The sequence below is a fragment of the Mycteria americana genome, chromosome 1 (genome assembly GCF_035582795.1).
Source record: "Mycteria americana isolate JAX WOST 10 ecotype Jacksonville Zoo and Gardens chromosome 1, USCA_MyAme_1.0, whole genome shotgun sequence".
NCBI lineage: Eukaryota > Metazoa > Chordata > Aves > Ciconiiformes > Ciconiidae > Mycteria > Mycteria americana.
The window spans coordinates 78,117,919-78,141,313 of NC_134365.1; the positions used below are offsets into that span (position 1 = coordinate 78,117,919).

Here is a 23,395-nt window from a genome sequence, read left to right on the forward strand (position 1 = left end):
ATCCCAGAGCAATGCAGATTACCTTATTAGCTTGTGTAAGTGTTGTGGGCTTTTTCTTCTCTAATTTTTAGTGTCCTGCTCCATAAAATGAGATAATATTATGATAGCACTGTGCTACACAGAAAGTATTTATCAAGATCTCCAGAGACTGGTGGAGATTCTGCCTTTCCCTTAAATTCTTCCCTTCCTTTAGCATCTTGAGGTGACAGACTGAGACTTTCCTAAGGTGCTGCATTTTTTAAAATTAAAAATAGTTAATTTATAGTCTGAGAAAGATCCGTAGCTGGATCTGTATCTGTCAAACAATACATGATCCTTTTTTGGTTCTGCACTGTATAGTTTGCTCAGAAACCCACAAGCGTTTTGGAGGGGACTTTCTGCTTTACCTTCCTTGGCAGGAAGAACCTTTACCTATCTATCTGTCTGTTGATATTACCTAGAACAACTACAAGACTAACCCAGCAGAAAAACACTTTTGTTTATATTATTTTATAATAGGCACCATGAGGTAGCCCCTCTCAAGAGCAGAGTTCCTGAAACCTAGTTACTTTCAAACCTTTTTGAAATCAACCTCCAGAATTGGTTTTCGTGGTGTTTTTTGTGTGAAACAGAAAATTTTGTAACAATGGCAATATATGTCCAAGTTACACATGTCCTAGCAGAGCAAGGGTTTAGGTGGGTCTTCTAGTTAAGATCCTGTTGATAGCTACTCTAAGTGCTGAGTTAAGAGGCTAAGATGATACATGTTTTTAATACTGGTGTCACTCAGCATGTGCCTGTCATTCCAGCCCTCCTCAGTGAGGGAAGGGAGGAGAGAAACTTTGTGGTTTCAGTGCGTGCTTCCAGTGAGAACTGAAAATCCTGAGATTTTTCTTCCAGCTGACTCTACTGCCTGATATTCGAAACGTAAGCTTGCATGATGAAGAAATACCCTAATTCAGGAAAACAAAAACGTTCTGAGAAATAAGTGTAAAAATTGTTCTTAAGGCTCACTGTGTTGGTTATTTTTACAAGGCTCAGGAATTGCCGCTTTTGCACTTAGCTTTCCTTATCCTCATTTTTAAAATTGCAGCATGTCCCACCTTGGTGCTGCTGGGAGTTCTGAGGTATTTTTACAGTAATTCCCTTGTAGTCTGAGTTGCAGACTGAAAGGTCAGAGGCAAGGCAGGATGAAGAATAAATGGGTCTGATGGCAGTGGTGCAAGCAATCAAAGTTTTATCAAAGAATGACATTTGCTTTTGGATTGCAAGGCCAAGGGACCTAGGCTTGCTGTGCGAGCAGCATGCTCAGCTGCCTTGGAGGGGGCTATGCAGAAATGCTGTCATTTCCACATATTGGGGAGTCAATGTTGGCATCCATTCCTCTTTCTTACCAGGTGTTTGGAGGCATTATTCACTAGTCACCACTTACTGCATTTTTGTTCACAGTTTATAGCATCTTCTCCCTGGGGTACATGGTGCCTGGAAGGTCCAGAAACCTGTGTTAATAAAGCAGAGATGTGGTGGGATGGAATAAAGACAACATTGTTTTGTATGCAAGAAAACATTGCCCTGTCAGATGCTTCCTCATTTTTCCATCCATGCTGTCATCCTGGCTTGTTTCACCAAACCTTCTGGCGCTGTTCCTGTGGCTCCCTCGGGAGAGCAGGATGAGATGTATGCATGATAGGGAGGTGAGAGGCTGTGAAGACATGGCCAGCTGGCGGCATCCAGCACAGGGCTCAGCTCAGGCACGGAGCTGTGACAGCACAGCGATGGGAGACCACGGCTCCCACCGTGCTTTCAGCCAGGCTCCCTGGGTGGTGGCTTGAGAAAGCGATGCTGCCTTCGTTCGTTAAGTAGGGGCTGGAAGGGCAGGAGTTCTTACTGGTTTTTAGATTTCAATTTTTATTTCTTAGATTGCTTCTGGGGAAGCATGTGTTTCTCTTCAAAGCTGTTCTCCCTATTAAGTTCTTGTTCGGGGTTCAGCTGGTGAAAATGATTGAGATGGCATATGTCTACGGAGCTTGTCTCTGGGGGGGTGGTTTCCCTGTTTACCTGAGCTAGCAGCTTTATTAACCCTGCCATAAGTCATTCTGACAGACGCGGTTCCTAGATGGCTGCTGAGATTTGAGCTGTTTGTGTCCGCTTTTTAAGCATAGAGAAGGGAGGAAAGAAATTCCTCCATTCAGACATAGGGCTATATCCAGTAGTTTTGGAAGGGACCCATAGAGATGTTAAAGTTTTTGACTCAGGTAAAAGCACTTCCAGCCTCTGAGAGGCACGTGCCATGTCTCCAAAACCCTGGAGAGGCACAGAAATATTTGACCCCACCTGTGTCAGGGGGGGCTGTGTCTTAACAGAGCCAAGGAAGGTGTTATAAAGCTATTTTGAAACTGAGTCTCACCGCATGCTAACTCTCTGTTGGGTAGGAGACTCCTTATTCATGTAGAAAATTATCCCAAGGAGAGAAAACCCAGTAACAGGGAAATACTATTCATTGTGAAATCTCCAGTTGGGCTTTTTATGCTCCCTACGTTTCCTTGGTGGATGTGTTCCTGACAGGCATGTGGCTGGTGGCCTCAGTAACGTGCCTGCTCTAGGAGAGCCGCCCTCATGCCCGGAGAGCTTTGCCGGCACACCAGAGCCCTGGCCTGGGGACAGCCGTCCGTGTTATTTCAGCCCCAGACCGCTCTGGAGAGCCAGGCTGCCTGTTGTGTCAAATTGTTGGTTGACACCATGACATGCACGACTGCCCTTGGGGAATTTAAGACGGGGCTGACAGACTCTCTCTAATTTGTGTTCCAGGCACGATGTTGACTCTGGTCTCAGGAGGAGAATTGTTAGCAAGTTTGTTGGCTGGAAATATATACATATACATTTCCCAAACATCCATTTGGCTGTCAGCCTCATAAATGCCACTGTTCTGGGAGTGAGCCCTCCTGTGTCAGCTGTTTGACCTCTACCTCTACAAAACTTAGTGAGCACGCTTTATCCAGTTTTCTCCTCTGGGATTCTGAAAGATGCTGAATGCTGCAGAGCCCCTAATGAGCTTCTCCTTTACTAATGCAGTCTCACTTTCTAACTCCATCTTCCTTTCCAGAAACGCGAAGGCCTCCTTCAGACCACTCACGTTACAGAGGAGCTGACAACTACAACAGAGTAAGCACAAAACCCTTTAGCGTGTCTGTCTTTAGTGTGTCTGTGGTGCATGATGCGAGACCATTTACAAAGACGAAAGAGAGACTTAATCTTCCCCCCACCTCTGCTAAATTAACAAAATCCTTTAATGTGGTGCTTTTTTAAATACAGAGAAATAACTTGGTCTCTGGAAATATGTTACAAAGGAGAAAAGTGTCTTCTTGACATTCTTATGTTACAGAAGCTTTTAAATGAATAGTTCATTGAAAGTGACCTTTGTGGGCCTTCCCCCCCGCCCCCTGCTTCTGGAGGTAGCCATATCTAACTAATTTGTGCCCAGTGCTGTTGCCTCTCTCAAGTGAAGGGCCAATGGAGATATTTTGGGGAAGAATTAGTTTGACAAAAGGCAATTCTTTGAAATACCTCTCAAAACGGAAGTGATACCCTGTTAAAATTGTAAGGAGAGATGATCTCTGTTTTCAATAGTACCTCAGGACTAGAGCTCAGCAAAAATAAATTAAATAAACAAACCTCTTCCCTCTCCAGTTTTTGCAACAGATTACTTTGCTTTATGTTTTTACAGTCCTTTTTATAAGGAGAAGGCTAGACATGCACTTTGGCTGCAAATAAAAGCTGAGATTTTCCTTTGCATGGCCTGAAGGCAACTCTTCTAAGAGGGGCTTACATGAGCCCTCCTTCAGTTTATCAGTGTATTGGCTCCCTGTAGAGTTGGCTCAGCTTTCCATGACTTTGAAGATAAATGAAGGACCATGTGGCTAGCTCAGTGGGGAAGATCTTTCAGATGGAAATGCTCAAAAATGAGATCATAACATCTCTGTGTGGACATTAAAGATCTCATAGTGTTTTTTGTAGGATCAGAGCTCTGCCTCAGGTTTGTGGGCCAAAATTCCTCCCCTCACTCCTATACTCTTGAACAATGTAGTTAGCTTGTCCTCTCCTTCAGATGTGGTTTGTAAGACGTAATTTGCGGAGTGGGGTTTAGACATTTTTTAGCAAGAAAGATGTTTACAGATTTGCATGTGTGTTTATACATGTATTTTATTAAGTTATTTAATATTATGTTATATTAAGAGGTTTAGTGTTTAATGTGTTGCATACCCAGATATAAGTGTAGCTACGGAAAATGCAATGATCAGCAGAATCCAACATTCATTGAATACTTTCAAATTCCTCCGTGCAAATCAGGGCCTGATTCTCAGCTGATAAACATCTGCATATGTCTGGTGATGTCACTGGCTGTGTCTATAATTCATATGTGGCAGTTTTATTTACATAATATCCAGATATGATGTATGTTTTCTTTCTTCAGAGAAAACAGATTAAAGTGAGATAGATAGCCTTGCTCCTTCTGAGCTGTGTGGTGGAGAGTCTGATGACTGTATTTGTGGAAACTGTACACAGAAGTACATTTGTTCATTCACTCTTCATCATAAAAATAGTTATGCATAAGAAATCATAATTATGTGTAAAACATAATTACGCATTTCCATTCATTTCAAATGTATCCCCCTGACATCACTGGTGGTCTGCTGGGGACATTCCTGCAGCACGTTGGGTCTGGTCTGCGACATGCTCAGCCTCCTGACTTGGTAGGAGTGGTTAGCCCTCGGCATCTTGCAGGAAAAGGCCCGTTAAGCCCGTGGTCTTGTCTTTTCAAAGTGATTATTCATGAACTAACCCAATATTTTTGAATGCTCTGACTTGCAGGATGATGATGGGAAGATTTGGTAAGTTGACTCTGAAATTTTTTTTTTTTTTTTTATGTCAGGCACAGAAATCTTGTCTGTTTTCCTTCAGCAGATCAAGACAATGGATTGAGGAATTCTGCAGGGTTGGAATGTATTGCGGGGGCAGGTTTTGTTACTCCACACAGAAGTGGAGCATAATGAGTAGAACCAGATCATCTAGTATACTGCTTGTGCTCTTTAGACTGGTCTCTGTTGATTTGTTTTCATTTGTAAGTAACGAATAGCGAAAATGATGCACAGGGCAATATTTCCTAGTACTGTTGTTAGTGGTTTGAAGTAAAAATCTTTGCAACCCCCAGCAATAAGAGTTACACCTTCTTCATAATGTGACCATTTAATTTATATATAAATGAATATGTGAAAATTACTGAAGCAAAGGTGTATGGTACAAGGTGTAAGAAAGCTCTGTTTATCTGTCCGCTTTCATCGACCAGTCAGCCCTCTCTAATTCCTTTGCATGGAGTATCTTACCTCCTCCATGTTCACTAGATTTTAGAGTTTAGACCTTACCAACCATAGATCTGGTCTTCTAAACAAAAACCAATTTTTTTGGTGTTGCTGCCGAGAGAATTCTCTTTTTGCATTTTGTTTTGTTAGTGGCATTAAGTCACTTGTTCTCACTGAAGAGATGTGGGCTCCTGTAAAGGACTGTGTGTGATGAAGAACAAGTCATTTGGTTTCTCTGTTCCCCATTTATAATGTGTGAACACTACCATTTCCCCTCTTGCAGAGTATCTACCTTAAAAATTAATAAGGTACTTGGAAAATAGGTAATGTCAGGGGGTTATATGGGCTAAATAACATATCTTCAGATACTAAAGGAATTTGGATAATAAATATGTTTGTGTATTTAACAAGAGAAAACTATTAAAATGTGTTCTGTAAATAAAAAGAATTTGAACTTGGGAAAACTGTTAAAAACTATCTTGAAAATTTTAACAGCTTAAAAACCACACACTTTTCCGGCATTTTTTATTCTTTTTTTTTTAATGCAACTGCAAATGGTTAGATTTCTAATTTTTTCTTGTTTTACCTGATGATGACAGTTGTCATCCAAAACACTCAGTGTTTGGAAAATTTCAGTCAGCCCAAAGCTGCCACAATGTGAAATGTTGCACTAATATAGTCAATTTAGTAGATTTTAGATTGGATTAGACATTGGTATACAATGCTTTGAAGGTCTAAACATAATTTAAATCTTCATACTGTACGTAAGCTTTGCTCTTCATACACTGCTGAATCAAGTTTCACTCGTGTTCAGTTTTAGGCTTTAATGAAGTCAGGGGTAATACCAGTAATTTTAAATTAACCAAATGAATATCTGATTTTGACGCTGAGCGGTGGATGCAACCATAGCTATCACTGTAGCTGTAGTGCACCAAAACCAGGTGATGTTTCAGTGGCTCATGGTTTAAGTTAGGATTGGAGCATAGTCAAATTTATGTTTCATTTTAATTTTTCTTCCACCTGCATATTTTGTGTACCAATTATGAATGGCAGAAAAGGGAAATCAGTGAATGATATGTTTATTTTCAGTTACCTCTCAAATTCCCAGGGGAGTTCGCTCTGGCATTTAGTTAGACACCAAAATAGGGTGATAACTTTTAGCTTGGGTCTCTGTTACATGGCTTTCTGAGAAAGATCTTTAACCTTGGGACGCATAACCTGCTTCCCATACTTGGCTGTTGGAGGTGTATTGATGTTTTTTTTTTCCCCCCCCTAAAACCAGAGCGTGATGCCTTTGACACACTTTTTGATCATGCACCAGACAAACTCAGCGTAGTCAAAAAGGTAAAAAATAAAATTCAAGTTTTATTTTCTACATTGCTTTTTTTCTTATGCTTTTGGAAAGATATCCAGAAAGATCTGGAAAACAGCAGAAGAGGATTCTGAAATTGTGAAAAGAGTGTTTATCCCCAAAGATTACTGTTGCAAAGCCAGATGATACCTGGATTCATTGGCTTTGGTCAGGCTTGTCTCATTACTCTGGTTTATTGGCCAAGGCTTTTCTAGGTAGTGCTGCTAGATTCAATCAAAATGATACAGGTTAGAAAAAGCTACTCTGCAAAGTATTCGCAGTGGTACAGATCATTGTGACTGGACAGTCGTACATGCTTTTATATCGCAGGCGCTGTCCTCCAGCGAGGAGGGGCTGGGCTGTTGGCTAATGAGGTGGTGGTGACCCCTTCGCTAAAGCTCAACAGCAGCCAGAGTCATGCAGTGTCTTCAGCCTCAGTCTCCCCAAGAAGCACTCGCTGTTTGGTTTTCAGCTCATTCTTGTACTAAAGATGATCTTCCACAACTGGAAGATATTTTCCACCATACCCTGAAATGTGATTCACTCATAAATAAGTTTGCTAAAGATAAAGCTTTTGCAGAAGAGTTGCTTTTGTCCTAGGGCTCTTCTGCTTAACACTAATTCATATGGTCCTCTGGTCTCTCCTCCAAGGCTGAGTATCATTGCAAAGCACACCTATTCAGACATATTCTTGACGTGGCTCTTGTGCTAGGCAGAACAGAGGGGTAAAGTGGCAGTTGATCTCTGCCAGCTCTTGTTAGTTTTAGAGAACACATAAGGAAGAGACTTGACGTTCCATCCGCTAGTTCCAACATGGCTGTTAAGCTATTTATTAGAACAGTAGTATGCAAAGATCAGTGTTGTAATTTGTCCCTTCGCTTCATATGAAACAGAGGATGTATGCATTTAAAATAATGCTTTGAAGTCTCTGGAAGATTTTATCTTTCCAGTCTGAAACGTCTTCTAGAAGAGTGTTTTTAAAGTTGATAGAGAATTAAGTTAACTCTATCCACTCAGTAAAAGTGTTAACACCCAACTCTGTGTCCGTTTTGGAAGTGGTGTAAGCAGGCTGGCAGATCTCTGTGCTTCAATACATTAGCATGTATCTGGCTTATAGTAGCAGGATCTTGCATGTCTGCTTCCTGCGGGAATAGAAATGCCAGACTTGGGTTACATCCTGACTGTAATTTGCTAATTGATATGCACACATCACTCCAGGAACAGAGATATGTGCAGAGCAGTGTACTGTTAGCATCTTCTCTTGGGAGTCTTAGCTCAGTGCTGCTGATGCCTTGCTCCCAGGCAGTGGATCTTCTCCAAGAACTGAAGAGACTAGTGTGGACAGTAAATGCACCTACTGCTTGCTTCATCTTCACAAAGAACCTACAAAAGAACCAATGTCATCACAGCTTTTTCCCACAACACTGAAGTATGCTTTATGCGCTAGGAAAAATAACTAGTAAGCTGTATGTAATAGCACCATCTGGTGACTTCTGGCATATGGTGCAACAAAAATGACTATATGACTGAGTTGTTTTCAGTTTTATGTACTTATTTATGCAAAAGCAAATAGCACACATGCATATTTATTAAGCTTAAAAAAATGTCTTAAAAGATTATGTTAACCCTTTCACATAGGCACTGACTGTAGCGTCTAACGTCACTGGTTCTGGTGTTTTCTTTTATAGTCTCTGATCACCTTTGTGAACAAACACTTGAATAAACTGAATTTGGAAGTAACGGAGTTAGAAACCCAGGTAGGGGACTTTGTCTTTTTGTATGTAATCTAACTGTGTAAGTTCCAACTCTAGGCCCTTGCTCCATAAAACCTTGTTATGGAACTGTTTATCTTTGGGCATGTTAATTTATGGGATCAAGGCTTTGCCTTTTAAGTAGCAATGACATTCACTGATGCTTGCTTCCTTTACTCCTGTTTACACATACTTCATGTTGATGTTGATTTGTATTATAAGGCGAAATTCTTGGAAATTAATAGGGTCATATTAATGACTGTAGAATATGGCTGGATTTCAGGGCGACTTGTCTCTCGGATCAAAGTGGAGTGCTGCAAAGCAGTTGCTATAGTTATGGGTGGATGGTGGGTTGTGTCTTTTCTAGCTGTGAGGGTTCATGATGAACTGGTATAAGCTCTTAATAGCTGGCTGCCTGGGGCTCTCAGGAGGACTGTGGACTGCAGTGTGCAGTTCATCATAGAGATATCAGTGTTAGCTTTGACCACATCAAAGTGGGACTGGAAACAATTTTGCTGGTGCAGCAAAGGCCTTCATATCTTCCTCTTTACCCTGCTGTCTTGTGAGCACATGCACTGTGCTTGCTTCTCAGCAGTGTGGATTAACGACTCGGAGCTCCTGTACGGCAGTGGCTTGACTGCCAGTGGTATCCAGGTTAGTTTGTTTAAAGCTAGCGGAGGTGACTGTCAACCACCACTATCTGCTCTGAGGAGTTCTCTGTCTCTAGCGAGGAACTGGGTACCGAATATGCTTGGAAACCTTAAGTAAGTGTGAATTTCAGTGTCAGTGGGGTAGTTCTCACTTTACAGATAAAATTAAGCAATTTTCAGTCATGGGCTTAGCTAAGCAGAAGCAGATATTCTTTCCAGAGTTCACTGAACTGTGGAGACATGGTTATCTTATTGTCGCGGCAAAAGAATAAGCACAGCATCTAGATAATTATACCAGGAGTGTGGGTAATTGGTTTGAGCCTGGCTTAGTTTAATACCAGTCATTCACTCCTATTTTATAGCTTTGCTGAAATAAATGGGTGACTGGCTCTGATCTGTCACAAGAAATTGTTGCTAAATGCCTTAGAAGTACCCAACAATTTATTTTTAAAAAGGTTAGAGGATGTCACATATACCATCTCAGGATCACAAGTGAGAAGTCTGTTAGAAACACATAACATTACCCCCCTTAGCCAGTAAGTAGTCATCCTATCTGGTAGGAATACTGAACAGTATTGCTGAAAGTAGTATATTGTTTAGTATTTACTGAAACTGTAAACAATCTCTTTTGACTTGGAAAAAAAAATTCTTTTGTGAAGTTAAACTTCCTACCTGTGACAGGGGAGACTTAATTTCAAGTTCTGATTAAGGGCACAGGTTTGAATGTCCAGCACACACGACTTAAGAGGGATTGTAGTTGAAATGACCAGGTACTGTAGTAGTAGTAGGACTGGGAGTATATAATGTGGAAACATGTTTCACAGGAAGTCTTGTGTTTTTTAAAATAGAAAAGCTTTGTTAAATACTGTAGTGAAGTAGGCAAGATTCCTCAAGCGAATAAAATGAATGTGAGGAAAATCAAGAACAGACTCTAACCTCACCCCAAAGTATTCAGTAGCCTAGTAAATAGGTAATTGGCTAGACATAAAGAAGATCTTGTTTTCAATCCATGCCTTTTCAGACCAAATACTCTGCATAACTAAGGAGTGCAAATTGTAGATAACTCCCAGGTGAATTGCTTTTAATTTCTCTGCTTAGAGCTATTTACTGTATGTAAGTAATTTAAATAATTGTTGGCACATGATCTTGCATGGGTTAATGCTATAGTGATAGCTGATGGGCTTCCTTGTTTTGCTCAGGAAATGAGAGTAGGGGAAATAATGCTACCAGATGTAGGGAGAAAGCCTTGTATCCTGTGATTTTTTTTCTTTTCTTTAGAGAACTGACAAGAAAGCAGCTATATCAACAGGCTCTTAAGAAGGGACTGATTTAGCTTGCTCAGCTGCACTGGTCTTTGCAAGGGTATAGGTGAATCCAGGGAGCAGATGAAACAAAGCCCTAAATGCTTGTTACACTTGCTGTCAATTCCTTGCTATGCCTGAAAGGAGCAGTCTGTGACTCCTGAACCATCTTACACTTCTGTGCTAGCAAACAACAGTGGTAGAAATCGAAGTACATAATTTGGGCCAAGCATTCTTTGTTCTGCTTGTTTATGAATGCTTCTTTGACAACAGATGCTTTCACCTAGGAATGTCATCAGTATTTCTATTTAGTTTGCAGATGGTGTTTACTTGGTTTTGCTCATGGGTCTCCTTGAAGACTACTTTGTTCCACTTCACAACTTCTACTTAACACCTGAAAGTTTTGATCAAAAGGTAGGTAGAAACTCCAGGTTATACTCTTTTTGCTTTGTTACCACATGATATTTTCCAGTCATTGTGCCCAGTAAATCAGAACCTGGTATATTCTTCTCTTCAGGAGCTGTAGCAAGGATGTACTGGCTGTGACACTTGATAATTAATACCACTAAAAGTTGCTTGTGAAATGAATGGGTAAATTCCCCATAGTTAAGGAAGAAAGGTATTCTGTTGCTAGCATCAAACGACACATAAAGCTCATGAATATCTGGAATTAATAAATCAGTAATAAGTGCTTTGTACTGTATAGTACTTTGCATAATCAAAGTGATTTATTAAATTGTAGTACTGCCTGAAGTGTTTTTGTGCGCAGGGATGCCTTATTGTGCTAGACAGCAGAGCTGATGCCTGGTCTTGTCTAGTATGTACTATATAAATAGGCAAGAAAGACAAAAGGTGAGAGATGGGAAGCTCTGCTTTAGCTGCATCCTATACACTGGGATTGACATGGATAGAGCTTGTTCCCAAGGTCACAGAATGTCATCCCTAAAAACTGCCCCCTCATCTCATTAGTGTCAGTTGCCTAATAACCATTAGTTCTTTTTCTGTAGTTTATTTAATGTTCCTACAAACCAAGCGAATAAATATCATTACTTGATACATAAATGAGATACTGTAGTAGAAGAGGTGGTACCTGGGCCATGATCTTTGGTTGATCTGGGGTTAGAAACTATATGTTGAGTGCTCACAGGTAACATGTTTTGGAGTTGATCTAAAGCCAAGATGGATGCCCTGATCCTGCCAGGGAGGGAGCATGAAAAAAATTGCTTGTCTGAAGTCAATTTGTGAGCACAGACATCTGGTTCTGTGTCCAGTTCCCGGCAGGATCATTGCCAATGTTGCTGACTTTAACTTTTGAGAGAATGTGCTAGCTTGTTGTCTTTGGATATTTCTTTCTGTTTGGTAAGGAGTGAATGACTTACTGCCTAACAGTGTCTCAGACTAAACAAGCTTTGAGGAAGAAGAGTGGATTCTTTGCAGTCTTAGATTGTCTTACTCATAATCAGGGTATTAGAAATGGAAGGAGACGAAGTAAGTGTCTTGCTCTTAGCCCCACACTTGCTCCATTGTCCTGTGTCCTTCCTAGTGTTAACAATGAGTAGAGTGCTTAACACATATTTTATTGTCATAACCAAATGTTTGCCTCTTTCTGCAGTTGTTCCTGGACATGCACACACATCTGTGTATATTCGGTGCCTGGTATCAGAATACTCTGAGCCTGATTGTGCTGGAGTATTGCATCTGCCCCCTGCTTTTTACTCTTCCATGTTCTGCAGTGGAGAGGATGCAAGTATTGTGTTGGCTGAGCTGGAGCAGGAGATGGCTAGGTCAGGAGTGAAAACACTGGCAAAAGTTAAAAGATTGAATGCTTTGTAAGGCGAGGACTGTTTAAAATAGTGGGTTTTTCATAATGACTTCAGCACAGATTTTTGCTGTCAAGCACCCCTCAGCAAAGGTACATGCTTCCTGAGGGATGAGACTTCATCATCAGTACAATAACCCAGCTTTGCCTGGGTGGATCATAGCAGCATTGCAAGAGGAAATTGAGGTGCACCAAATGAGCGCCTTTGCAGACTCAGGCTAAGGTGCTGAGCCTGCTGGTTCTATAGGTTATATAGGGTTTGTTGACTTCCTCAGGAGGTGGCTAGTTGCTATTTGGGAGCTTAAAGGGGCTCCCTGAAGGCAGGAAATCAGGCTCCGGTAAGAGGGGCTTCTTTAGATGTTAAGTGTGTGGATAGGATGGGGATTAGTTCATTTTGAGTGTTGTATACTGCACAGGAACTTGACAGAGCAGTGGGAAAATGGTCATCTGCTATGTCTTATACAAGCTCTCCTTTATGGCTTTCTCTTGCTTTTTTATCCTAGTATCTTGAATTTTTGCCCTTGTAGAAATGCAGGATGCTGAGTTGTAGCCAGCACCTGTTCAATTATGATTTTGTTGTTAATGGTTTAAATTCATAAAGATTATCCAGTATTCCTGAAGTAATGTGGTTTTGTGTGGAGACTCTGCCTTGAGGAAAGGGGATTTGTAAATCAAAGAAGGAGAGGTAGACTCTGTGTTTTTGGGAAAGGAAAAAATATTTTCATTTTGAAAGTGATTGGTTTTGTCACAGTGAATGAGGAGGAACTGTAGCAGGTAAAAAGAGATTAATAAAGTCCTGAGCAATAAGCGCCAGTAAAAGGGGCTTTTCTTCCTTGCTGTAGGGGAGCTTTGTATGTGTAACTCCCTGATTTTCAAGATGAGTAGCTTTAATTAAATCTCTTCCCCTTGCTATGTATCTCCAGAACTGTCATTTGCAGTAACAAAAATGCACAGAATTCATAATCCAAATTACCTTGCTTAAATTTCAGTAAGCGTGGACAAGAAAGCTGCTATGCAGATCTCTTTAGACCATAATGTTTGCTCCTCAAAGGAGATATTAAAAGAAGGCACCCACTTTATTGCATTTTTCCTTTTTGTCCATTTTGTTTCCTCTGACTTTATGTTCATGTATGATCCTTGGTGGCTTGTTCAGGAAGCTCTTTCTGTACAGTTGTGCCTTGCTTGTTTTGCAAGTTCACTGAACAGTCTGTCTAGGAACTGCCACCACCAAGCATTTTTTGAAGCATTTGCTTCATTAGAGAAACTTAATTTGACTTGTATCTCTGTTTTCAAGTAGAGGAAGCCAAAGCACCAAGAGACTAAGGGATTAGCACAAGGTCACGCAACAAGCAGCCTGGCTCCTTGATGATGTGATGTTGATGTTGCTTCATATGCAGCTGATAATAATGCAGAAAAGACTAATGTTGTTTGCAAATAATTCCATTTAGTGTCCTTATTTCTTCTTTCTTACACACCCATATGTATTTTCTCATCTCTGTTCAGTTATGTCACTTCTGTTACATTCCTTGTTGCCTGGATGGCAAGTGATCTCTTGCCTTGGAGTCGGAAATGTTGATCTTGGGTACAGGCAGGAAGAACTCAACAAAGTGCAGCTCTGTTGTACTTGTTACTGGGAGCTCTCTGGCCTCTGCCATAGAGACTGAGATCAGGGCTTAATGGGGTTTCCTGGTTCATGTGGTACCCAGTCACATTTTTACACTTGAAATTTGGAAATCTTAAATTACTTCCTTTGTATCAAAAAGTGAATATTTTCCCTATAATGGTACAAGCTTTCATTTCTTAGTCTCTCATGTATACTTTCTGCCATGTTTAAACATGTAAATGTTTAATATTGATTTAAATAGAATTATTCTCTATATCAAGTATAGAGAGAACAAAGCATTTTTTAAATTTGATTAAAGTTTTTAATGCCTATATAACTTTGAGAGTCTAAACACTTTACCTCTTTCAGGTCCATAACGTTTCCTTTGCTTTTGAGCTGATGCAAGATGGAGGACTGAAGAAACCAAAAGCTCGCCCCGAAGGTATGGACACGCCGCGTGGCTTTAAACTGTATATAAAGACATAATAACAAGTGCATTTCAAGTGCAACTCCATTTGAAGACAGTAGCGGTAGTACCACAAAGTGGAGCTGTAAATGCGCCCCTTGACAGTTTTCCAAAGCATTCATTGTCTGTGTCTGGGGTATATCCTTACCTGTGTTTCTTGTCTGGAATAGATTCACTGAGGTGTACAAGTCTAGCTTTAGTGAATGATCCAAGAGCTGTTCAGTGCTATATTATAAATTCAGCTGGTATTCTCAGTAACAATCCAAGCAGGAAGCTTTTCATGGTCTAATTCTCATAATTCTTACAGTTAGTGCTAGTTTGGACTCTTGTGATCAGATTTCAGTGACAGATAACTGAAAGGCTTTTGGTTTTTTAAGTGAACCAGTAGCAAACTCTCTTCTTGATTTATGTGGACTTGGGAGTCAGAACTGAAAAGTGTAAAAACTGAGTTTTTCTTTTAAAGTCTCTGAACCTTGAAATTAATGTTGAGGTCTGTGTTGTTGCTTGCACTAGGGATAAAAAGAGGAATTAAAACTTTATGACTGCTAAATGAGCAATTTTTATTCCTGGTATTACAAACTACATATGTGTTAGAGGCTTCCGGAGAACAAAGAAAAATGAGGAGCCCCCAAGAAATGTTCAGTCTGACTTAAAATGAGACAAAGTGGTGATAGTAAATAGATTAACAAATACTGGAGCTGGTTTTAGTGGGGAAAAATGGCAAAAGATGATATTAAATGCATGTGTATTGTGTCAGTGCTGTTCTTTTAAATTTGGGGATGAAAAGTGCTCCTGAAAAATTCAGTGAAACAAGACACTGACTTGGGAAAGTAAAGGAGTGTTCTGAGTATTGGAGCTGAGTCAGTGGGTATATGAGGAGGACAAGGAAACTGGAGAAATATGAATGCACAATCAGGAATGGCAGTTTTTTGAGTAGAAGGGTTAAAGAGATTGCAGGAGGAGACCAGGTAAGCTAGATAAGCCTGTTTTGAGAGAGAGAAAATGTTAAAAACCTAGGAGAAGACTTCTCTAGTTGAAAGCTTGTCCTTTTTCTTTGTTTTGTTTCAATCAGTTGATCTAACAGAGGAGATTACCTTCCCATAAGGCTATCTTAGACCCTTACACTATCATGAGTGGTAGAACACTATAGCAGATCTTTTGTTCGCTCCGGACAAGGTGTGTAGATTCAGTAAGCAGCAGAATATGTTTCAGTGTTTTACTGATTGAAAATTTAATTATTAATAGAAGTTAGAGAGCCAAATTAGCTCATAGAACATTGCTTTTTGCTTTTCGCTGCTGCAGGATGTACAGTCTCTTGTGTGCATTCCTTCCTCTTCTGTGTGCGTACCCATTCCCGGCAGCAATAGTTCACAGCTGTTGGAGTGAGTGTGCTTGTGTGGTGTCTGTGTGGCTGGAATTACCTGCAAAACTGACTGTTGCTTTTGAAAAGCTGCTTCTGTGGAGAGGACAGTAACATCTTGGGCTTTGCTTGTCACTGTATTTTCATCGAATCCTCTGTAGGATCTTGAGAGTCAGTACAGTCATGTAATATGTGTTTCTTAGAACAAGAATTCATTTTGTCATAGACCTCCATGCTCTGCAAAAAGTTTTGTGTATGGTATACTCTGTTAATGCCGTACTGATCTATTGTTCATTCCTAAATAGGCTGGAAAACCTGTTAGGTGAATCCATGGCTGTAGGATTTTCATGTAAAACGTTGTCTAGAGTAGAACATCACAATTTTTATTTCTATAGCCCATGCTTTCTGCAGTGCTTGGAAGAAAGAGGTCTTGTTTAATATTTTAGTGTGTCTTTGTACAGGTGATAAACAAAAATAAGAGCATACAGGACAGCTCCTCTTCTCTGTTCTTCCAGCCCAATTCAGTAGATTGAGCCAGCAGCAGTACCTGATGCTGAGTTATTGCAGCAAAAGTATGTTGTAGTGGATTAATTTATTAGCCTCTAACGGGGTTGTTATGGAGTGTTAAGGTTCTTAATTAATGGAATATTTAAACTATTTTGATGATTTATGGCCACTTTCAGTTAACATTTTATTAGTTGTTGTTGGTAATGTAATGACTGTGCATGCTTCATCTTACAATAAGAAATGGGAGGCTGAGAATATGCTTATTCCTGGGAATGCCTGTTCAAAGCTGATCAACAAGGAACACTATAATCGCCCACACAGGGAGGATGCATCTCACACTACTGTACTCTTTAATGCAGGAAACAAAGGCATAACGAGGTCTGAAAGTTAGGAAAATGTCAGGCTAGAATTACAGTATAACTTTTGCAACAGTGAAGGTAATTAACAATCAGTGTGAATTGTCAAGGGATGGAGGTGGAATTTCTACCACTGGAAGATTTAAAAAGAAAAAAGAAAACAAAAAACCATGCAATGTTAAGCTTATTTTTTTAATTCAACTACAGCTTGGTTAGTAAGCTCAACACAGGATTTCTAAGGTAAAGTTCTCCAAGGACTGGGTTGTACATGAGATCAGACTACATGACCACAATAGTTTCTTCTGACCCTAAATTTACATGCCATTACACTGCCAAATAAAAGAGCTGGATCCATTCCTTCTTTTAGTGATGGGCCCTCCCATACCTCTCATTCCTCAGGGTAGTCACCAGGGGTGATCAGCAGCCGGTATTTAGCTCAAATTGCTGTTGGAGATTAGTAGGAGTCAGCCTTAAATACCTCCATGAGGGCAGATAGACAGGGTGCCTGCCCAGCCCAGTGCTGCAGATCTGGGCCCCCTTCCAGCTCCTGCTTGTGCTCTTTCTGGTGCCCTTAGCTCTTGCTCTGGCACTTCGCTGCCTCTTAGTCCTTGGGACGTGACCTGGTTTCCTAACTGTTCTTCTGGCTTCCAGAGATGTTTCTGCTCTGCCCTCTAGATTTCTGTTTCTCTCCACTGGCACCTTGATCTTGGTTTATAGCATAGGCAGTTCCTGCCTCTGAACTGATGTCAGCCAGAGGCAGGAACTGAACCCTGCAAGACTTGATCACACCGCTTCATGCCATGGCAGCTGAGATGGAGGTTATGGTGGCTCAGGGAAGAGACCCATCCTGCTTTCAGTGGAAGGCTGAAGATGGATGACATGGGGAGAAGAAAACCGTCTGGGAGGAATAGGGCAAATACACTGAAAATCTCTGACCACTGCAGAGCTAACTGTTTGGACCAGTTTTTTGGCATTTTCATAGTGCCAGCACTATTTTGTTTATTTGTTTAGCAAGCAAAAGTGGCTGCCAGCATCAGTGGGTCAAATTTGCTGGTAGTTGCCTCTTCTGCAGTTATTTGCCTTAATTTCCCATCTTTAGAAATGCATGGCTGTTGCAAAGTGTTGTGTCTCATGGCTAAATTTACATTTTAAATCCATTTCTGAGGGAACTGGGTCTTGGTGCAGAGGAACCAATGCTGATTCTGGCTGTTATCTTACTGAGAATTTTATGGTAGTAAGCAACTTCCTTGTTTGAACTTTCAACTAACTTGAAATATTTAATATTTCAGTTATCCAGGTAAGACTTCTCTTTTTTCAGGGTGTATTACTTCACAGCAGTTAGGACCTTTCCTTTCTTTGGGTCAGCAGAAGATTCTTTTGCAAATGCAAAATACAAAACCATAATTGAAATATGTAAAATAATACAGGAAAGAGGTAGAAAGAAAAGTTTGAGAGGTTACTGAAAATACCAGATGAAGTGTGGGGGTTAGGGTGTTATCCAGTATGGGATGGGAGGGAAGGGTGGAGAGGTCCTGGCAATGATTCTTCAAAACAGGCAGTAGGTGTTTTCCCTGGACCTCACATTAATTGTACTTAGTCTGGTAACTGTTTGCTGTCTTCCTAGTTCTTTGAATGATTTTTTAATTATCTGTTCTTCCTTACTTCTGCTTCCATATATAGTTTACTGTGTATTTTTGGGTTCCTCCTCGTCCTTTCTTATATGTTATATCCAACCTTTCTTTCCACCTCTCAGCCTTCTCTGTGCTATGCCTCCCCTCGTAGTCCCTGGATTACATGTCTGTGGTATTTCCTGGCATTTTATTATAGTAATAGGTTGGGAGGTGCTAGCAGAAAAGCTTTTTGTTGAGGACTGTTCCAGACCTGTTCCCTGGCCTAGCATGCTAAGAAGGGATATTGGATTATAGAAAGCTTTGAGTCTGCTAAGAGAATTCAGGCTTCGTTTATTCGTGGACTGTATCATTGCAGATTTGTGGATGTGTGAGATTCAGTATCTCATATGATGTATATGCTACTTGTTTGCTGCTTCTGTGGCCTATTAAAGTCACTGGTAGTATTTCCCAAAGCCTTTATCCCAGGTCTCAGACAGGAGTAGACTTTTGCTGTAACCAGTTTTAGATGAGGAAGGGAATTATCTTTCTTCCATTTCCCAGAGAAGTTAGCTGTGACTGTATTATTGTGAAGGTGTTTTGAAGTGCATCATATGGGACGTTTAAAAAGCTTGACTTGAGGAGATCAAAACTCTGTGGGGTTTTTTGTTGCTGATGCCACTGGCTCAGAGATGTGGGAGCTTTTGTTCCTTTGAGGACAAACAAGGGAGAACAAAAAGCAAATTAAGAATTTCTCCTTTTCTTCCACAGATGTTGTCAACTTGGACCTGAAGTCTACCCTCAGGGTTCTGTACAACCTGTTCACAAAGTACAAGAATGTTGAATGAACCTGGAAGCTGCTGAGGTCCTCATCCTTCCAACCTCCATAGGCAGAAATTACAATAAACACACCCTCTGCACGCTCCCTTTGTGCCTTATGCTATACTTCATGCATTCTTTCTACAGTTGATGTGGTCTGTCTGTAGCTGTTTGTATTACAATCCCACTGAAAATAATGCATGTGTATTCTCTAGTCACTTGAAAATGTGTAGATATTTCACACTTTTACCAAAAGATACTGTTGAGTCTGTTGTTTGTTATCATCAACAAATGTTCTTTTGATAAAGGAAATATACCACTAACTAATAAGCAGGGAAAACATGAGACCTTCCTCATGGCTGGAGACTCTTTGCTTCTATAATAGACTTTCTTTTGCATACTCCTTGTTTGCCACTGGCATTTGATAATTTACCAGGCTTAAGTGTTAGCAGTAGGAAATCAGCATTGGAATTTATTTAGAAGCTGAGCCTTTTCTGTTAAATAAGGTTTTTTATGTTCTTTTGGGTGGGTGGGACTGGGGGGAATTACAGGCACTATCTGAAGCTAATGGCAAAAGCTTCAGTTTTTGTGTTAACCTCATACTACTCAGTGTTATTTCCATTCAGTGTTTACACAAAATAAGTCTTGCAATGGGATGACCAGCTAACCTTTTGATGCCTATTTTTTATTTCATCTCCTTTCTGGGGTAAATTTGGTTGCTAGAGCCACTGTCATCCGTTAAGCATGCAGCGTCGATCAGGTCGGTCAGGAGCTGGTCAAATAGGTGCAGGATGGATTAATGTGTTTTGCCCCCAGTCCTTTCTGAAACGTACATGCGGTATAATGAGCTTGGCAGTTTAAAGGCTGACTCTTCATTTCATGTAGCTGAGTTAAAGGGTCAGATTCATTCCTGTTGGAGTTATTAGCAGCTGTACAGTTCTGAGGGTCAGGCTTTTATAAACAGAGTTTTATGTATTTTCTTTCCTAAAGAGTAGAACTGAATTACTCTATAAATAAGAGCTTGTCTTTACTTGTGGATTGCGCTGGGCTATGCAAGACGTCGTATACATAGTGCAAGCCGATGGTTAGCACTAAATGTGAAGCTCTTCAGTGATCAGTTATGCTTTAAACTAATTTCATTGAATTGTCCTGTGCCATCACAAGAAATACTCTGCTAGGCTCTGGCCTAGTCCTGTAATTTTTTAAGCTGTTATGGATTTTAGCGGGAATCTGTTTTAAAAAAAGATTGCTAGATTTATCTGATAGAGTCTAGTTACCTCATAGTACTTAACAGGTTTCATCTGTGGAGCTGTTCCTGGCTGGGGATGTGCAGGTGTAGTGGTGTCTACAGGGAGGTTGTGCTGAAACATGAGCCATAGATTTTTGAGGTGAGCTGTGCAAAGGAAATGGGAATGTAATTTCCAGAGTAAATTATTTGTGGAATATGCATATAATAGTGCTCCTTTCCTTGGGGTGCATAGGGGAGAGATTTGACTGCTGCTTTTATGTATCACAGCAGCAACTTTTCTTTTATGGGCAGCTGTGATTTTGTGCAAAACTTAGGCTGAGTGCCCCAAAGAGGAAGCGGGTAGCATTGCTCTGCTCCATGGGCTCACTTGAGTCCTGTTGTAAGTAGGCATCTTTTTTCCCTAAAAGTGGATTTCTTATGCCAACCTTTATTTACCTTTCTGAGTTCAAGAGGAAACTTGCTATTTGAATGGCATAATTTTACAAGTGGGATTTTCTCCTTCCCTCCTTAAACATTTTTTTTAATCTCAGAGGGAGAGAAACGGGCTTGTGCTTCTTTGTTTCACATTTTTGGGTTCTGAGTTCTAGTATTTGATTTATTTGGGTCACCTCCTCTCATACCTCCAGAACAAAGATGGAAGGAAATTGCCCTTTCTTTCCATTAAAAATTCAGATCTCCTCTACCCTATAAGGTTCTGTGGGGAATCATTGATTGTCTGTACTTTAGGAGGAGCTGACCTCCCGCTGTTTATACAGAGCCTAGTACAATTGGACTTGAATTTCAGATGGGGCCACTAGACTCTACAGTGATGCTAGCAATTATTACAGAGGAGACTTGCAGAGGCACCAAGGCCTGGTGGGTTAGCTCTCCTGGCAAGTTAATGAAATTGATCTAACTTTCATGCTGTGAAATAGGGGTATCATGAAGCTGGAAGGCGATTGAACTGAAAGGTCTCTCAAACTTTTAATTTAATGCAGTGTTATATGTGGGAAACAAGTCTGCTAAAGAGCTGTCATTCCACCCATCTCCCTTCAGCTGATGTGGAAGTGCCAATGCTGTTTACATTCTCTGAGACGCTGGGAAAGACCTCCAGAGAAATCTGGTTTTTGAAATTGCAGGCAATATTAATATCAAAAGCAAACAGAAAGTAACAAAAGGAGATTGATAAGAGCAGTTTGGCTGTGGCGGGGTGGCTGTTTCTGAGATGGGGATTTACAGCTGGCATCCTCATTGCATGTGAGCAGATGTGAACATACCACCAAGTTTTAAGACAGTCTCTGTTTTGTTCAATTAGGTGTTTCTGGTCACTCTGCAGAAACCCGGGTCCCTCCTCTACAACCTGAGGCATGGGTCCCTTTTAGCATTCTTTCGATTAATATCCGTGTCAGTCAAGACTGCAGGCTTGATGCCCTGGACAGATTGGGGGCAGGTGTCATACCCCGTTTTGTTATGTTTTCAGGTCTGTTGGTAAATGTTGCATAAGGAAAATACATTTTTCGTTCCTTAGCTCCTTGCTGTCTAGCCAGGTCACTCTTCCTGTAGATGCTGTATTTAATGTTAACCAAATTGGGAGCAGGATGGATTTAACTGAACTTGAGCTTCAAGCAGTCCAGTTTACAGGAAGAGCAGTGTAGGTAAAGCTTCTCTAAACGCCTGTTTTTGTCATGCCTTTCTCTTACATATGCATGATGCTTACTTCTTTTCCTCTCAAAAAGATAAGACAATGTTAAAAATGTTATTGCTATTCATGAACTCTTTGTGTTACTGGAGTTTTAGATATGTTCCCTGGGTGCCAGTGGGGTAGATCTGAATCCTGTTGAGTTCATCTGGAATGCTGAATGCTCTGCAGCATTTAAGCTTCCACATTTGTAAGTACTTAATGAATGTCTGTCTTTTCCAGTCCATACAACTTGCCTTTTAGGTGCATCTGCTTGACATACTCAGTTCCAGTGAGCTATATTACCACAGAAGAAGCCCAGATACTCGTCAGCTGCATCCTGTTTCTCAAGATGAAAAACCAACAGTGGCAGATTTTTTTAAATCAGTTTAAATCTTATAGGGCTTCTTACCCCTCTTCCCCACACCCCAGTGCTTTCAGTATTAATGTATTTTTTAAGACTCTTTTCTACTGTTTTTAACAGTGTTTACTCTGGACTTCTAACTACTAAAAACCAGCCTTGCAGATAAAATTCTGGAATTGTCATGTGCTGGAGACATCCAGCTTTGTGACAGGAGTTGTGTACTGTAAGCAAGTTACAATGCAATGCTATATTTGCTAAAAATCACAGCAGGAGTGTTGTGCATGGTTTGTGACAGTTGTACTATTTATTCAAATAAATAAATGATGATCGCTTGGTTTTCTACATCTTTTTTTTTGGCTAAATGGACAAATCTGTGGCAAGAACTTTTGAAAGCTGGGCTTCAGCTGTCTTCTTCATCAAGGGTCATTGATATATGATGACCTATGCAGACCTAGCAAAGCAGTGATCTCAGGTTTCTGGCCCTGGTACAGCTGATGAGATTGTATGGGCAGACACAAATAAGCTCTTTGGTAGGTTTCATCAGCTGCTTTTTTTTTTTTTTTTTTTTTTAATATTGTTCAGCTCCTGGACCTGATCAAGCTGTTTACCTTTTTCCTTCCACAAGAGAAAAATAACTGAATTACACTCTCTGATACTGTTAGAAGACTTAGGGCCCAGTTCTTCCGCAGCAGCACAGGAGGGAAGCCTGGCATGCTGAAGCCAGTCCCATATGTGTCTACAGAGCACTTGGGAAGCCAGAAGCCCAAGTCTGGAGTGACATTGAAAATACCTGTGTGCTTCCCTTTGCTCTGGTATGGAGAGTATAGCGTGGCTCTCCAATAAAGCAAGGCCGTGTGGAGAAGCAGGAAAATGCATTATTAGAACTTGTTATTGGTGGGAGTCTGTTGATTCCTTGAATTGTTCTTCAGTGGCTATTTTTATGTGAGGGCCAGGTGTGTGGGGGTGTGTGTGTGCAATGAGGTATGCTTTGGGAATGTACAGAAAGACTGCGGGGGGGAGATGGGCATCGAATCAAATGCAACTCTGATACAGAATTTACTAGTGCTGTTCTACAGAAGACAGGATACTTCGTGCACTTGTGGCAACGTCAGCTTTTGGTGGAAAAAAGATGCTTGTCAATTATGTGTGTTTCAGACTTGTTCTTTTAGCACTGACATGCTGTGTTGTGAACGAGGCTT

At 40.7% G+C, this 23,395-nt stretch overlaps 1 protein-coding gene across 3 annotated transcripts in view; it reads left to right on the forward strand.

The window, feature by feature from the left end:
* PARVB (parvin beta) overlaps positions 1-22,525 on the forward strand; it is a 67,296-nt gene extending 44,771 nt beyond the window's left edge. For 2 of the 3 annotated variants that reach the window (XM_075507267.1, XM_075507286.1), the window contains exons 7-13: positions 3,083-3,141; positions 4,849-4,868; positions 6,619-6,680; positions 8,376-8,444; positions 10,702-10,803; positions 14,181-14,253; positions 18,879-22,525. In XM_075507267.1, the coding sequence (XP_075363382.1) occupies positions 3,083-3,141; positions 4,849-4,868; positions 6,619-6,680; positions 8,376-8,444; positions 10,702-10,803; positions 14,181-14,253; positions 18,879-18,955 (462 nt within the window). In that variant the 3' untranslated portion in view covers positions 18,956-22,525. The remainder of the gene's footprint in view (positions 1-3,082; positions 3,142-4,848; positions 4,869-6,618; positions 6,681-8,375; positions 8,445-10,701; positions 10,804-14,180; positions 14,254-18,878) is intronic. The other variant, XM_075507277.1, reaches the window with a different exon arrangement.
* Positions 22,526-23,395: the final 870 nt, after the last annotated feature.